At 40.2% G+C, this 17,871-nt stretch overlaps 1 protein-coding gene across 3 annotated transcripts in view; it reads left to right on the forward strand.

Moving 5' to 3' along the window:
- Sphkap (SPHK1 interactor, AKAP domain containing) overlaps positions 1-17,871 on the forward strand; it is a 147,406-nt gene that overhangs the window by 46,707 nt on the left and 82,828 nt on the right. For all 3 annotated transcript variants that reach the window (XM_057755652.1, XM_057755665.1, XM_057755658.1), the window contains one exon: positions 13,049-13,156. In XM_057755652.1, the coding sequence (XP_057611635.1) occupies positions 13,049-13,156 (108 nt within the window). The remainder of the gene's footprint in view (positions 1-13,048; positions 13,157-17,871) is intronic.

Raw genomic sequence — 17,871 nt, forward strand, 5'->3', positions numbered from 1 at the left:
ATGATTTCTCTCTGCATTCCAAAAGATGATAGAATGGAGGGCTTTCTATAAACTCCCTTTCCTCCAATAATTTTGTTAGCCAATGATTGAGGATGTGCCAGTTTTATTCTCGAATTTTCTCTGCTTTGTTTGAACAGGCCCGGAAGGATCTTGCAGAACTTTCTTTCTTTTAAACCAAAAAAGTGGGACTCTGAAAACCCAAAATAGCTTAGAATATTTTGTGAAAATTGAGCAATACTATGCTTTTGGAATTAAATCCTTCCTTCTGAGTACTTGCAATTACCATAAACTTTCTTGAAACTGTAAACTAAATATATCTATCCAGGAATGGAAGGGCTTTTGAGTTTTGAAAACACAATCTGGCATCTGAAGTTCTCTTTCTCTCCTGGGGTACTTAAAGAAAGACTTCCCACCCTGCTCACTGTTAGCAGCAACTGAGGTTATTCTCTATTCTCAGTCCTGGATCTAAAAACTCCTTTACTTTAGAAGTCTACAGTGGGCTCTCCTCTCTGCCCAGACAGCTCTGACAGTGTCCATCTTTTCTTGTTTCCTCCCAGGCTTATCCTCTTGCACACAATGCAATGGTTTTCCATTCTGTCCATTTCAAAGAAGAAAGGAGGATATAGTCAATGTACTAAGTACACCTTTGGCTTGGACATCTCTCTGAGAGAGCCTATCCATTAGTGTGTCCACATGGACTAGTCTCATTTCTGCCTTTTGTGAAAGTGACCCACCCTGGAAGATTTTCCCCAGGACTCATGCCCCCCCCAAAAAAGAACTTCCAGGAATAAATGTGTTTCTAGATTACATGTCTACTTCAGTATTTCCAGCTAGTTTTTCTTGTTTCCAATGGCTTCTTTTGGAGGAGAAATGAATTTGAGAAAGAGAATTATCACTTTCTTTTAGGTTTCAGGGGTCAAAAATTCTTCATTATTTAATAATGAAGTGACACATCACTATTAAAGACTTGTCTTTTTGTCAATGGTAAATTCTGTACTGCATACCTTTATACAGAGTAGTTTAAAATCACCAATAGCCTTGGTTGTATTTCATAAATATAGATATATAGCCTTTACAAATGATTTTTCATGTATTTTGCATAACTTAATATTAAAATAATAATTCCCTTCACTGATCTTACAAATGTACAGTGATACACCGGTTCCACACAGCAATTATCTAACAATCAATGAACTTTCTTCTACCTACAAATCTAACTTGATTGTGTTCAAGCCATTGCTGACCATCCATAAATTAGGCTATATTTTCATTTCCTGAGTATGTCTGCTTCTGTTGTACACATCATACTCTAGACTCAAACCTGGCTGCACTCCTATGAGAAAAGCTCTGATCAACTTTGAAAGGATTTTATCCCCCTGGGCAGCTGACATCTTTGGCTTGTGACAGAAGTAGACAAAAGCAGCCTGATGCTTCTTCACTATTCCCAAGCATTTCTCAAGCTCTGAATTGTCTTTGTCCTTCTCTCCAGTCCTCGGAACTTCAGTGAGATGCAGTGTAGCTTCTAGGATGTGTGTAACTGGGGATTACAAGTAAAGAAGCAAGATAACTAGGGTATGTTGAGACTGTGTTGCTTATGCCTTGCCGCCTGAGGGTACATGTTGGCCTAGGTTAGTTCACAGAATACCTAAGCGATGCACACGAAGTCCTAAATTCCCCATGATCCATTTTCATTTTACACTCAGATACATTTTAGAACTCAGTATTATTACTTACTTACTAGCAACAAGCTTAATTAGATCAAGTACTGGTGCTAAAAGCATTTTATAAATAAGACTTTCCTGCTATAAAAAGTAATTTAACTGAGGCCAGACTATTAACCATATTGCATGATTATCTGAAGTTACTGAAGCCCTTCCCATCCCCCATTACAGCAATCCCACACTCAACCTTTTCTTCCCCAGGCTTTCTCACCAACGGTACCTTCAACTTGGTGTTTGCTAGTCTCTGATTCCTTTTTGCTGATGAGAAATTGTTTTATTCTAAATACTAGTGGGAGCCTAGGCAGTTTGGATGCTCACCTTCCTAGACCTGGATGGAGGTGGGTGGTCCTTGGACTTCCCACAGGGCAGGAAACCGGGATTACTCTTAGGAATGATGAGGGAGGGGGACTTGATGGGGGAGGGGGAGGGAAATGGGAGGTGGTGGCGGGGAGAAGGCAGAAATCTTTAATAAATAAATAAACAATAAAAAGAAAAAAAGAAAAAAAACTTTCATATTTATGGAGTACCTGCTGTGATCTATAATCTGTAATTTTGAAAAATAAAATAATTTTAATTAAACTCTTTTTTAAAAAAAAGAATCCCTTTATTTGGCTGTCCTTTTGTGTTAATCAATTAGAACATATTTAAGTCTTGGCAGGCGTCAACAGCATACATAATTCAAGAATCTTTTACATCTAAGCAAAAAGAATTACGGGGACTATCCCATGACTAATCATTACTCATACACAAGAATCCAGGTCTCTCTTGTAAAAGAAGGCTAACACACAAGAACCCAGTTATCCAGGGAAATTATCATTGAAAGGAAGACTCTGCCTTGACATTTGGTTAAACCCAGTGTGAAAGGTTTATCAATGCCACCTTTCTTTCTACACAGTGCTTTTTCCTGTGCCACTGTTTCTGCTCAGTAGTTTGCCATGCTTTAAATAGTCTTTGTGCAATTTCCTTTTGAAATAACGGAAGGGTATTTTATCCAAGAGTGGAATACAGAAGGCTCCAAAAGAAAAGTCAGCAAAGACAGATTAAATCAAAAGAAACATAAATTTATGAAATGAACAAAATCCTCTGATTTCTAGACATGTGTGGATGTGTGTGTGTCAGACTTTTAAGCTATTATAAACTTGCTCAATAAACAGTTAATCCATTGACTAAACATTCTAAAATTATAATAAAAGAATTTCAGAAAAGAAGTCTTAGCATGCTTGTAGACATTGAAAATTCAAGGTCCCAGCTTAGCCACAGATGTCTTCTTATCAAAAGATAAAAGATTCTTTTCCTATTTCTGGGAAATTTTCTTCCCATCAGCTCTCTCCCCTGTCGATAACAGGCTCTTTTCTGACCTTCAGATGTGTGCTTTTGCTTTGAGCCTCCATTTGTGCTCTTGACCTCTCCCTGGGCACTGCACTTTCCTTGGTTGGGAGTGTGACTGACACCTTGATTCATTCAGATCTCTGATCCATGTTATCTTTACAGCCTTCAAAACTCTTTCAGCATAGTGTTAGAGAAGCCTGCTAAGCTATGCCTTCCAAAATAGCATCTTCCTTCTTTAAGCCTTCATCTCATAGATGGTTCCTATAGTTCTCATTATCTGACATAGATATTTATTAATTATTCCTTTGATTGTTGTGGTTCTGCCACAATCAAATAGAACAAGACTCTATGTGTATTTCTATTCTTGCTTTGCCCACTGATTGCCCAGTTAAATAACAATGCCTCGTGGGAAAACTGCAAGAGTATAGCAAGTAGCTGTGTAGGGGAAAGTGAGTGAAAACCTAGCATAAATGGCATATCCTTCTCTTACAATGGCATTGAAGTATTTCATATGTATATTCTGATACTCTCCCACTCTTTCTCAACCATCTTCCAGATCTACTAACTACCCCCTCACTAAAAGTCCTTTCCCAAATTCATGTCCTTTTATTTTGTGCTTTACTTGATCAGAGCCTTCTGTGAATCCAAAGGTTTAAGGTTATCTATTGAAGCCTGGTGGTTTCACCAACGTCTATGCAAGTGAAGGCAATAATTCCTGCTCTTCCTTTATCAGTAGACAAAACCTCAGGTAACACTAGTCCCTCAAACACCCATACCTGACTGGTGACACTGGGCAGTCTCAGTACAGGAAACAGCAGCCACTGTGAATTCATGATTGCAATGGGTGTGCCATGTCCAGAAAATGCATTCTGCAGCCTCTCTATCTCTGTATGCGCTGGCTCTTACATTCTTCCCATCACCTCCCCTTGATTGCTCCCTGACCTTGAGGGTCAGTGGCAAAACTGTCTTGTTTAGGATAGAACACTTAACTTTAACTTCTTCTCAGCCCTTTGAGGAACTATGAGCATCTGCACTCACCACCATTCACTGAGAGGAGAAGTTGCTCTGATTGAGGCTGGGAGTAGCATTTATCTATGGGTACAAATATAAAGATTGGGGCCAGTGAGAGAGCACAGCAAGTCACTGAGAGGCATGATGACCTGAATTTCATCTCTGGAACCCTATGGTGGAATAAGAAAACTAATTTAATCAAATTGTTGTCCGGCCATAACACCCCCCACATTAATTAAATGTTAAAAATAATTGTTTAGAAGACAGTTTGACATTATTTCAAGAATATTTAGCTTCCTCCTAGGTCCTAATACCTTCCTCACAGCAGGTCACTATACCTAGAGTGGATAGTATCATAATGCCTTGAGTTCATTCATAGAATAATTGCTTACTCCTATAATGGTTGTGCCACTATTGCACAAGTGTGCACATCTTACATGGAAGATTGGTACTGTGATTTGTAGGTGTCAGACTGAGTAAGACTATCACTGCCTTTCTCTCCCTCAGACACTTGCACAGCGCCTCTCAACACTGAGGAATCTAGGGAGGAAGTTTCCAGTTCATGTCCACCTTAACTTCTCTGTAACCTATGACCAGAGTATGGTGTCTTCAGCAATAGGGTCTTACCACCCAGTACTGATGGGCGTCCAAGAGGAGTGACAGAAGCCTGTATCATGCTGGAGGCCTTGAGAGTCTCTTTAAGAAACAGCTAGTAAAAAAATGTGATCTGCCACACCTTTGTATTTGTTTAATCACCCATAGCTTCTATGGAGCTCAAGTTCAAATTTTAGTTTCAAAAAAATCTTTATAAGAAACAAGTCACTTGGAACTAAGAGGAAAATAAGCGTTGTAACACTACTATGCACCCTTTCCAATTGATAAGTTTAAAAGCAAAGCCTGGGAATCCCGTGTTAGCATAAACATGGAGCAATGTGCAACTTATGGTTTTGCTAATGTAAACTGAATTTGGTAAGTTTATATAAAGGTTCATTAGATTCATGTAAATTTGTCATAATGCTTAGTAATGCTCATTCCTGTGTGTTTACCCAGAACCACCTCCCTCCACAAAAAAAAACCCTGAAACCAAACAAAAGCTTGTGCAAATATTAATATGTTTCTTTGTACCACCCAAAGATATAAACAAATCAGATGTCATTCTAATTGCAAAAATAAAAATTCTCTGTATACCCAGAAACAAATCCCTTTGGGCAAAAAACCCTACAAACCACTAAATGTGTACACCAGCACATTGAATTTTGAACTCACTGTGCCAATTGAAAAGAACTTGTCTCAGCACAGTTTCTATGTCATGTGATACACATGACATTCTGGAAAAGACAAGATCCTAGAGGTAGAAATAAGATGAAATCACAAGGGCAGAATCTGGGTACATATGTATGATTTCAGTATTTGGAGCATAGGTACACACATTGGGTTTTGAAACTAGCTGTGTCTTCAAAAAAATAGTCATTCATCTTTGTTTTAGAAAACCACATAGATCTAAGAGATAAAATGGGTAGAAGGAGAAAAAGCAATTGAAACATGGTTGGTTAGGATGCTGTGGGTTCCTGGTTTTCTCTGCCATGTAATAGTCTTGCCTTAGAACATTTGGGTGTCACAGATATGTTCATACACATTAGTAATGTTACTCATAGTCCAGGATGTTGGGAAGTTCATGGTGCAGTTGGTTTGGGGTCTTAGGAAGCATATTTCTAATTAAGTACAAAGTGATCTGTACACTATGGAAATGAAAGGGATTATGAAACCAACCCTTTTAGTGAAGGCACTGATCCTCTTGGTAAGGATGGAGCCCAACTCACACAACACCCCCTAATGCCCCACCTTTTGATGACAACACTTCAGGGGTTGGATTCCAATATGTGAATTGAGAAAGGTTCTCAATCTGTGGGTCACAAACAACCCAAGGGTCATATATAAGATATCCTGCATGTCAGATATGTATATTACTATTCAAAACATCAGCAAAACTACTGTTGTAAAGTAGCAATGGAATAATTTTATGGTTGGGGCTGACCATAAATATGAAGATCAATTCCATACTATGTACAATGTGTTACGCAGAGAGGAAACCATAACATATACCTTTAAAGCTTTGTTAATATTTAATGTATAAAAGAAAAATAAATGTTGGTGTGAATGTGGGACTGGAAATAAGCAAAGAGGTGTTTCAGCTGGCACAGAACTAGCAAGCCAACATAACTGGCAGAACCACCATCACTTCTGGTCTAGGGGTCGAATTTCCTTTAGAGTTTCAGTTGGGGAAGAAAGGGGTTTGTATTGAGACACAAAGAGTCCAAGATGACCACAGCAGAGCCACGTGTAACAACCACCCATTAGAAATGTAAGAAGCAGGCTCCTGGGAAAGGAAAACTGAAGCAAGAGATGGCTTGTCATTCCTCCAGATAAAAGTTAAAGCCCAATGAGATCTTGCACTCTGCAAAGAGAAAGATTGACAGGAGAGGAAAGGGCAGTACTCCTGAAAGGTAACTTATGAACAAAGGAGGGAAAGCCATTCTGAAGAGGCTGTCCTCCCCAGCTTTCCCAGTATCTCTAGACAGCTCAAATCCATCTTTCAGCACACTCTTCAAGAGCTAGGGTTTTTGTTGCCTCTTGACCCCAGGCAAAACTAGCCTTGTTCTTGGACTATTTGGCTGGGATTGCCATGAGTCAAAACACCTTTCCTTCTTCACATTCCTGGGAGTACTTTGCAAAGATATAGCTGGCTTTTCGTTCATATTATTTTATTTTGTTTTGCTACATGATCTCACCTTGACCAGGCTTGCCTTGCCCTTCTGATCATCCTGCTTCCCTCTCCCTAGTGCATGACGTTGTATGACTCCATATCAGGCTTGTTCATCATAATTTCCCCAAATGAACTCAATGAACATTTGCTAATTGACTGCCAGCTGGAGAGAGTAGAGAAAGAAGATTAAAAGAAGAGATCAAATCACAAATGAAGGAAAAGGGCTTGGCAGACACTGGACATATAATGAAACTGCCAAGACGGAACATATACCCTCTAACTTCCACGGCTTTCTTTCCTCTACTAATAGAAAGCATGCATCAAACAATTGACTATTCTGTTAGGTGATCATGGTTTTATAAACGCTTTTTGGGTCCCTGGAACAACTTTGTCAAGTAGTATTGCTATCGTGGAGTGATGCAAGGACTAAGCCACAGAAGTCCAACAAATCCTCTAAATATATTCAGTGTGTGAGAGGAGGAGGAGCCTTCTGTCCTCCCTCCAGATCTCAGAAGCTCAAAGTGAGCAACTTCTCCCATCGAGTTTACCAACCCAAGACGGCAGGCATTGTTCTGCAACAATAGGACTGAGTTTAATGTGTAAGAGCCAATTTTTTTCTCTCTGCCTTGTACCAAAACTAGAGTTTCTTGAGGCTGTCTTTTGATACGAAAGTGGCTGCATCATGGAGCAGAAGGATCTGTCTTCCTTATTCAGGACACTCTTGAAATTTCCAGGCGAATGGCACCATTACCGCTTCAAACTTGGGAATGCACAGCACACAGCACGCTCATTATTAGCACTCCATCTGAAATAAGCAAGCCTCGAACTAAAAATAGCAGATGGCTAAATGAGCCGTGGAGAACCTGGTGAGCGTCTCTCTTTTCCCACTCAAAAATGACTCCCCCAGCAGGAAGCTATATTCATAAGCTTCAAAAATGTTAAATGCTCAAGCACGTTGTTTTTTTTTTCCCCAAGCAGTCATTCTAGTCTTTTGTGCAAACCAGTAGACAAGAGAGCAGGTTAAAATTTCTTAACACACTAGGTTAGGTAGCGTTAGCTTATTTTCTTTCCTTCTTCTCTTATCAGACTTTTTTTTTTCTAAATTCAATATTATGTGTATGCATGTGTGTGACTATGTGTGTATATGCAACATGTATGGGTAGGTTCTTGTAGAAGAGTTTACAGGGTTCCCTAGAACAGTAGCTACAGACAGTGTGAGCCACTCAATATGGGTGCTGAGAGATGAATCCAGGTCCTCTGAAAGAGCAGCAAGTGCTCTTAGCCTCAAAACAATTTCTCCATCTCCCTCTTTTATGTTTTTTCTTTTCCTTTTTTTCAGACAGCATTTCTCTGTGTAGCCCTGGATGTCCTGGAACTCTCTCTGTGAACCAGACTGGCCTCAAACTCAAAGTTTCACCTGCCTCTGCCTCTACCTCTGCTGGAATTAAAGGTGTGTGCCACCACCTTCTTGTTGGACTACTAAACTATATGAGAAAGGAGTTACGGGTGTGAAAGGGATGATTATGTGATGCTTTGTACAAGGGTGATGTTTCCTCAGGTAGTCTGGTGTAACGGTTTTACCCAGGAAAACTGGGGCCAGAAGCTAGGAGGGAACAGGAATTAACTGACAGAGAATCAGAAACGGAATGCAATTTTCAAATCATCCAGACTAAAGTCCTTAAATTAAGACAGATAACCCAAACATGAGATGCAGGAGATCACAAACATACAAAGATTACGGCTTGAGTCAAGGCCTTGCTATCTGAGGGACTGGCTGTAATGTTCCTTCTATGCTAAACAAATTATTGGCCCCTGTGATCAAGGACAAAGAAAACTATAACTTTTAAAGGATGGCTGCTATTAGCTGGGTACTTTACTATTCCAGAAACTGTTTCATGCCTTGAACGTATGTTAGCTTTCGCATTTGACCCCACAAGTCTATAGGTTTATTTCAAATAATATGTGAAAAATTTTATCTCAGAGTTCCCAGTGTGGTATCATTTTGTTAATTAGTATTTTCAAGTAATTCTAATCAAGCTAAGCAAATGGCTCAGTGATTTAAAAAGCTTGACTCACAAGCATATAAATTATACCTCAGATTCCCAGCACCTGTGTAAATGGTAGGAGTGTGGGACATCCTGTAATTTTAGCTTCAGGTGATAGAGGCAGAACAGTCCCAGAAAAGCTGGCTGCTGAGGCTAGCCACATTGGTGATCTCTGGGTTTGATTGAGAGTCCCTATCTCAATGAAGAGTGGAAGGGTAATAAAGAATTATCCCTGACATTAATCTTAGGCCTCCATATTTATATGCACAGGTACATACACAGGCCTTCCAACACCCATGTAAAAAAATGTATGCATATATAAACACACACACACACGGAGGAAAAAAAGAAAAAAGCAATTCTAAGCACAAGTAACAGGCTGGCTATGTTCACATCAGACAGTCCTTCCTCAGCTTCAGGAATTACAAGGAGGCAGGTGGCCAGGTGTCAAGCTGACTTTTGTCACTCTCCATCTACTATTAAGAAAGTGTGACAACTTTGCACACCCCATAAGGGCCAAGCAAACTGCAATTCAACAACCCCTACTCCTCAGGCTGACCAATAGTTGGAAGATCAGTCAAATGCTGTTGTGACAATTGAAACATTTTGCTGGGACAACAACATTATTTGACTTTTGTGAGTCAGATTCTAGACAAGGTCCACAACCTAATTTTTGAAGAATGAGCTCTGAGATGGTGAAGAGCTGATTCTGCATAGAATGTTTATTGAACTGCACTGTAAAGTCGGATTAGCCAGTTTATTCATCTGGCGCCTGTAGTTTAAGCTCTGATGTTCCTAAGATGCAAAATTAATGAGTTCTTTTGTTTCAGCGATGGCCTTCTAAATCCTGAAGATCAAAGAAAGGCCAGGGACAAGCATGTGGCACCAGTTGCCTAGTGATAACTCCAATAGGTTTCAAACCATGCCGCCTATGAGAAATTACAATATCATATTATCACTAAGTGGATTAATTCAGTTATATCATTTATACCACATAATTTTCTACTTTAAGAAAGGAAAATGTTACCTAGAAAATTTAGTGAGGAAACTCTGACCTTAAATGAAAGTACATACATAAAATGGACTTTTACTTAGAAATATTGGATGATAATGAATGTTTAGGGACTCTAGATCAGACCATTTGGGAAGTCTGGAAGAAAACTACATTCAAAAAATCAATACCCTCAAAACTAAATCCAAGGTCAAGTCTGAACCATGAGGAGCCAAACTCTAAACCCCCAAACCATCTGAGCCTCTAGGTCTTTATTATCAAAATCATAAATTCTCTGAAGACCTTTGTCTAGTAAATAGTAACATTGAAACAATGATTGGGTGAATGTTAATAGCTCTGTTCTCAGAATTTTCTAACCCTACACACAATACTAGCTATCCCTAACAATATTACAGCATTCATAATAAATTACACCTCAGTCCAGATATTTATGAAAGAAAATTTGCCTTCAAATATCTGAAGCCACTTCATTTTCTTGTTTTATGGAAAAATCTTTCAAATATCTATCACTGTTTATAGTTCCATTAAAATCATAGATAAACCATGTTCTGAGAGAAGAACCCACCTTTTGAATGATTCACACACAGCTCTGCAGTATCCACCTCCTATCACCTCCACCATTTGTGCTCCTACCACAGCTCCACAATGAACCCCTCCCTGTTCCCACCACAGCTCCTCAGTGGTCCCCTCCCTGTTCCCACCACAGCTCCTCAGTGGTCCCCTCCCTGTTCCCACCACAGCTCCTCAGTGACCCTTCCCTGTTCCCACCACAGCTCCTCAGTGACCCTTCCCTGTTCCCACCACAGCTCCTCAGTGGCCCCCTCCCTGTTCCCACCACAGCTCCTCAGTGACCCCTCCCTGTTCCCACCACAGCTCCTCAGTGACCCCTCCCTGTTCGCACCACAGCTCCTCAGTGACCCTTCCCTGTTCCCACCACAGCTCCTCAGTGACCCCTCCCTGTTCCCACCACAGCTCCTCAGTGACGCCTCCCTGTTCCCACCACAGTTCCTCAGTGGTTCCCTCCCTGTTCCCACCACAACTCCTCAGTGACCCCTCCCTGTTCCCACCACAGCTCCTCAGTGGCCCCCTCCCTGTTCCCACCACAGCTCCTCAGTGGTCCCCTCCCTGTTCCCACCACAGCTCCTCAGTGGTCCCCTCCCTGTTCCCACCACAGCTCCACAGTGACCCCTCCCTGTTCCCACCACATGCATTTTTTTTTTATCCCTTCTCTTAAGTTCAGAACCTGAAATCATAGTTCAAATTGCTTGGCCCACCTGTCCTGTTACTAATGACTACACTCACATCCAAACACGGTTTTGAAATGTTTTTCTGTCTGGAAATAAAAGTGAATAGCAGAGATTAGAAGCCCTTTTGCTTTAATTGAAGTTAATCCATGTTCTTGACTTCTTAACATAAATTTTAACAATATGATCAAAAGAACTTAAAATTCTTTTGGCATTTACAATAGTTTAAGCTTGTTTTCTCTTCTTATTTCGGAGTTTTCATTTTCCTTTGTTTTGTTTCCTTGGGATGTATTGTTGCACATGTGTGTGGACAAATGTGTGCAGGTCCCCGTGCACACATACACATGGAGGCTAGAAGATAACGCAGGTGTCATTCCTCAGGTGCTACTTTCCCTCGAGGCAGCCTGGCTTTTCTGTGTGGGTTCTGGGGATGAACCTCAGGTGTTCACACTTGTATGGCAAACGCACTCCCAAGAGAGCTATTTTTCTAACACCTGCTGCATTATGTTTATCATGATAATTTGTAAAATGTTAAACACTCAATAACATATTCATTAATTAAATATATATGATTTCCAAAGCATAATAAAACTTTTGGGCGAGGAGAATATGAACTTAATTTGAATGTTTGCAAATCTTTTCAACTTTTGACTTAAGAGGCAACTGGTCTCTCCTTAGAGCTTCTGCGTTCAATTCTCTGGGCCACCATAGGTCACACTGTTTCTAGAAACCTAGCGGAACCCTCAGAGATAATGGACATTAAAACAGCAAATGGTATCTACATAAGGCTATTAGGTAGGATCTCTCTTAAGGGAAGCGTAGAAAGCTAGCCCCACTGCCAGATTTAGCCTGCAGAAATAGCAGCAAGTTCACCATTCAATCGCCTGCTCACATACAAATTATCTCTTTACATTACTTCAAAGGAAAGATGGAGGTTTGTTATCTCTAGGTAACAATATTGAAAGATCACACATCTGGAGCAAAAATGCTTTAGAAAACAGCTTCAGAATTTGTCTTAACTCTTCTAAAAACAAAATTAACTTATTTCTGCTTTGATAGGATAAAAGAGACAATATGTTGTGATTAAATTCCAATTCTCTTTTAGAGACATGGGCTGAATAATTCAAATCTATTACACAGCTAAAGGGAAGGTTATAATCACAAATTAACAGACATTCACCTTGAAAGAGAGCCATGATAACACTGGAAGTCATATTCAAAATTGGATCATTTGGTTATTTAAGAAACTGTATCTTCAAAATATTTGGCTCTGAGAAATTCTTTCTGCCTTTTCTTTGAAACCCAAGGCCAAAAACTGCATCTATTAGTGACATATGGCTCAATTTCCTTTTATTTTGGTTTATTACTGCTAAGTGGAAAAATGGTTTTTACTAATGGAGCTGTATTATTACTACTATTTTTAACAGCCTGGTACCTTAGATGTTCTAGAAGAATTGTGCACTATTTCATATCTATGTTAATGCAATCAGAGGAATAAATAATAGGCAATGCACTGAAAATGAAAACATGAATTTTTAAAATTAAAAGAATTCAAATCTGTAAGAGAACATTAACTATAAATGAAACTTCTATGCCCACCAACAGTTGGGCATCACCCCGAAACAATTATGCATTACAATTACATATTACACATAAGTCAAGCACACATTAGAGCTCTGAGTGTTAGATTTGACGAACAAAAAGGAGCATCAATACCACAGCAAACGCCCTCATGGCAGAACATTTTATACTTTCTAAGGCTGCTGTAATCCATCACGTTTCTCCCTCCTGTTCTCCTTACCCAGCCGCTTGGAGGAAAGCGGGGGGAGAGAAAACACCTACAGGTTTCTCAGTAGAAAGCCGCTTGTTCAGATAGAACGCCTTGCTGAACAACACTGGAAGGCTTGTCTGTGTTCCCACAGGTTCTTCGCAGCAATAGCTTACTGGAGTCCACGGACTACTGGCTGCAGAACCAGAGGACGCCTTGCCAGATCGGGTTTGTGGACGAGGAGTCTGAAAACTGTGCTTCGGTAAGTGTGCGGAACCCTGCAGGGAATATTGTCTGATCATGCGGGAAACCTGGGCACGTACCTGAGACAGAAACTTGACAGTGGACAATAACTTCTTAAATACAAGGCTGGGAATGTATCCTTTTGAAAATATGTGTGCAGCTCATGAGGACAGACAACACAGTAACAGGCAGCTAGGGCTTCTACATCGATACTTCGTTTAAACAGAAGAAAAAATGCAGTCACTCCCGTGGAAAGGGAAAAATTAACTGCTGCCCAGGAAAATGACCCAGGCACAAATTCAGAAGAAGAGTTGGAGTATAGGAAGAAAAATCAGAAACTGAACAGCTCTCTTGGAGTCTTTCAAGTACATTTTATAACTCCTGTTATAAGGTGTTTTCTGATTGAAAAGTGGGCAAGAATTTTCCAGCATTCTTATGAATAATTTGAAATCCTCCTCAGACTAAGAAATAAAAAGACATGAATTTTAGGGTGCTGGCTATACTGTGCTACATGAAAAGCCTCTGTGAGGGGAGGGGTGTTCTTACAGATAAACTCCACAGTATGTCGGGCTGAGACTGTGAGCGCACTTTGTGGGCGTTGGCGGTGATCCTCTCTAAGGGCTACACCCCGCGCTCTGGTGGAAATCACCTAGCTCTTATGGGGTCATGTACACAGACTGAGGAGTTTTTCCAAAGAAGGCAGAAATGTTATGCACCTATTTTGACACCACCTCTGAGCTATTTCTGGGGGTTTGTTCTGTGCCGGAATATCTGTTTCAAAATAAAAAACAAAAACAAACATAAAGATGAAAATGGGATGGAATGAATTTGGATATGTGCTGAGCAGAGCAGACCCGGAAGGCAACGCACCACTTGGTGGGGTCTCACAGTACTCATGGCAGAGAGCATCCCAACACCCTTAAGTTACTCTGTTCGGAAAGGGAAGCAGGACACAAAGCCCCCCGCCTAACCAAGAAGCTATTTGCAGTAGATACCTGCTGGAAAAGAGAAAGCCAGTTTTCTCCAGTGTATATCAACCACACTCCTAGGCATACCCTGTGCCCAGAAATAGCTGGCCAGCACAAAATGGACTCCAAGTGGAGCGGGGGGAGGGAGGGGAGCTTTGGTTTTGTTATTTTTGTCTTATTCTTTTTTTGTTTGTTCTGATTTTCATTTTTTTTTTTTTTGGTTGTGCATGAGTCAGAAAGAGAGTAAGATGGGGGAGAACATGAAGTTGGGTGGTAGGGAGGTAGGGAGGAATTAGAGGAGAAGGAAAATGAGAAAAATATATTGTTTGAAAAATTAACAGGGGGCTGGAGAGATGGCTCAGTGGTTGAGAGCACTGGCTGCTCTTCCAGAGGTCCTGGGTTCGATTACCAGCAACCACATGGTGGCTGACAGCCATCTGTAATGAGATCTGGCGCCCTCTTCTGGCATGCAGGCATACATGGAGGCAGAATGTTGTATACATAATAAATAAATAAACAAATCTTTTAAAAAAAAGAAAAAATAACAGGAAAAATGATTTTAAAATGTTACTCTCTTTCGGGCAAAACTTCAGTATTAGTATCTGCTTATGGTGTTTGTGTTCATGCGTGTGTGTGGTATGTATGTGCCTGTGTGTTCTGTATGTGATATATGTGTATATGGGGTGTGTGTGGTGTGTATATCTTTTTGTGTGTCTGTATATATGTATATTGTGGTACACTGTGCTGTCTATGTGTGTGTGGTGTTTGTATCTAGGTGAATGTGTTGTGTGTGCATTGTGTGGTGTGTGTATTTGTGTCTATATATATATATGTCTATATGTGTGGTATGGTATGTATATGAAGGTTGGGTTTGCATGTGTGGTGTGTACCTCTGTGTGTTGTCTGTGGTGTGTGCTGTGTGTGTGCTGTGTGTGTAACTGTCTATGTGTGTGTCGTGTGATGTGTGTATGTTGTATGGTGAATGTATCTGTATGTGCGTGAGGTGTGTTCTGAGTGTGTGATGTGTGTATATGTGTGTGTAATGTGTATATGTATCTGTGTGTGTATATTATAGATCTATGCATGTAAAGGTGTAACCCAGAGGGCAACATCATCCCATGCCTTCCGTTATTGCTCTCCATGTTATCTTTTGAAGCAGGGCCTCTCACTGAGCTCAGCCCTCACTGATTGGTAAGACTGGTTGGCCAGAGAGCTCTGTCTGCCTCATCCCTCTCCACCATCCCCTTTCTCCTTTTGCTGAGGTTACAGATATACACAACTGTGCCCATTTTACATTAATGTCAGGGATTCAAGCGCAGGTCTTCATGATTAAAAGGCAGTCATTTTACTGACTGAGCCATCTCCCTAGTCCTAAACATTTAGTACTTTTTAATCTCTTGTCTACAAATCTAGTTGCTGGCCTAATTTTCATTTCAGAAAAATAAGGAAGATTAGGTAGCAAATAATCCTATAGTAATGCCTTCCTTCCAAATGCAGTTCTTGAGCTAGAAAATCCAGTCACTTGGAATGTGCATAGCCAATCATCGCAACCATACCACTGCAAGTAGCAGAAGAGAACCTGTTATCAGTAGTTTATGCTTTGACCAAAGTTATCATCAAAATAATTTCTATATTGTTGTCTTCCACTTGGCGAACACATGAAAGCTGGACTACAGAAAGTAGTGAAGAGCAGAGGTCTTCTCTACACTCTCTATTTGGGATCAGAATAGCAGGTCTACAATTTGAAGCACTGAGTTCCGTAGCCAAGGCGTCTTCCTGTGTGCAAACATTCCTATCAATCATCAAGCTGCACTTAGAATATAGGGCTTCCTTCCTTGTTCCTTTCAGGTGTTAGATGACATCAGTAAGGTTTAATTGATTCATCCTGTTATCCTGGTTCTTGCTACTCTTTCTAAATGGGAAAAATCTAAACAGAAGTAAAGATACATTAGAGTATTTGTTCCAGATGCTGTTCGGTGATTTGTAGTGACTGAAACTAATATAAATATAAATATTAAAAATCAAAAATAAATTTCAAGATTCTCTATAGAAAACCAGTTTCTTTAGCTAATGCATCCTAATCCTAGTCCTTTTCTTAATTTCCAAATTCTTTCTCTTTTAGCTTGGTGAGGTTTCTAGGGCAGGGAGAAGAATCATGTGAGACCAGGGTTTTATATTTCTGGGAGAAACTCAGATCTAAAAGTGAACTATGGTAAACTATGGGCATGAGGGCCAGAAGAAGAAAGTCCTAACAAAACAACCACGTGACAGGACCAAGCAGTCAAGAGAAAGTATTAAGCTCATTTTTCAAAACCTTTCTCAGTATAGCTGGATACGAACACTCTCAGCTACTAAGGGAACCAACAAAGAAGGGTCATGACTTCAGGGTTGCCCGGACCATATAACAAAATCTTATTAAAGAAAAGATAAAAATTAATTTTCTCACAACTCCATGAAAGTACAATGTAAATGCAAGCAAGTATGGTGGTTAGTGCCTGTAACTCCAGGACTCTGGAAACTAAAGCAGGAGGATTATCAAGTGCTGCTAGTCAATCTAGTCTGCAAAGTAAATTCCCAACCAGCCAGTACTACAGAGTAATATCCTGTCTCAGATGCCTCCCTGTGGGAGGAGGTGTAATTTAAAGGAAGATAAAAATAGTATGGTTGAGAATAATTTCTTCATTAAAGTTTAATTTTTAAAAATCAGCATTATGAAATTATACCAGCTTTAAAGTATTTACAGATACAGATACTGGGATTCCAGCAGACCCCAGGGAACCTGTAGGGAGGCTGAATTTGCTCTGTTGTCTCTTGTGGAAGAGCCAACACTAAATGAACTGCTCTTTTGGCTCTTTCTTTTGCACTTCAATTAGCAGCTAATTTTATATCTAGAGTAGATTGGTTTGTGTCACTTGATTTTCTTGTTTTCCGTTTGCTTTTGGTTTTGTTTTGAGGAAGGGCCTCAGACGTGGAAATTAATGGGGTTCTGTGTCCACATATCATGCAGATTTTCTTTCCAAAAAGGAAACTACAAGGTTTATTTCTTCAGGAGGCAGGCTCATATGTCCCAGAGTTAACAAGAAGACTCTGTTCCTGTTCCCTTGCTGTGACAAGCATCATGAACAAAAGCAAGGAAGCAGGGAAAGCATTCATTTCAGCTTACACATTGAGGTCACAGGTCCACCCCTGAGGGAAGTCACGGCAGGAAGTCAAGGAAGGAAACTGGAGACAGGAACCATGGAGGAATGCTGCTCACTAGATAATACAGTCCTCAACCACCTGCCTAAGATTGGTACCACCCACCCTAGGCTGGTACCTCCTGCATCAATCAGCCTAGCAATCCCCCACAGACAGGTCTAGGCAAGTCCTTAATCCAGATGATTCCAGGTTGTGTCAAGTTGATGATTTAGACTAACAAGGACAGAATCTCAGTGAAGAACAGCGTGAAGTGGTCATAAACATGATAGCCCCTCTCCTCCCAAACAGGAGACACAGGCTGGAAAGCCTCTTGAGGTGACCATCAAGTTTTCTGAAAGTATCAAGTATGAAAAAAATCCTCTATTTCATGAACAGAGCTTCATATATCATGCAATGTCATTTTTTCCTCTTTCCAAATTGCCATTCTAAAAATAAAAAATAAAAAATTCATGAATTTGCTAGTTTTTGTCTTCTTTTCTTTTTTCTTTTCTTTCTTTCTTTCTTTCTTTTTTTTTTTTTTAATTTGTTTCAGGACAATGGAATTGAAAGTCCATTTCCAAAACTCAAC

Source organism: Chionomys nivalis, chromosome 2 (assembly GCF_950005125.1).
Source record: "Chionomys nivalis chromosome 2, mChiNiv1.1, whole genome shotgun sequence".
NCBI lineage: Eukaryota > Metazoa > Chordata > Mammalia > Rodentia > Cricetidae > Chionomys > Chionomys nivalis.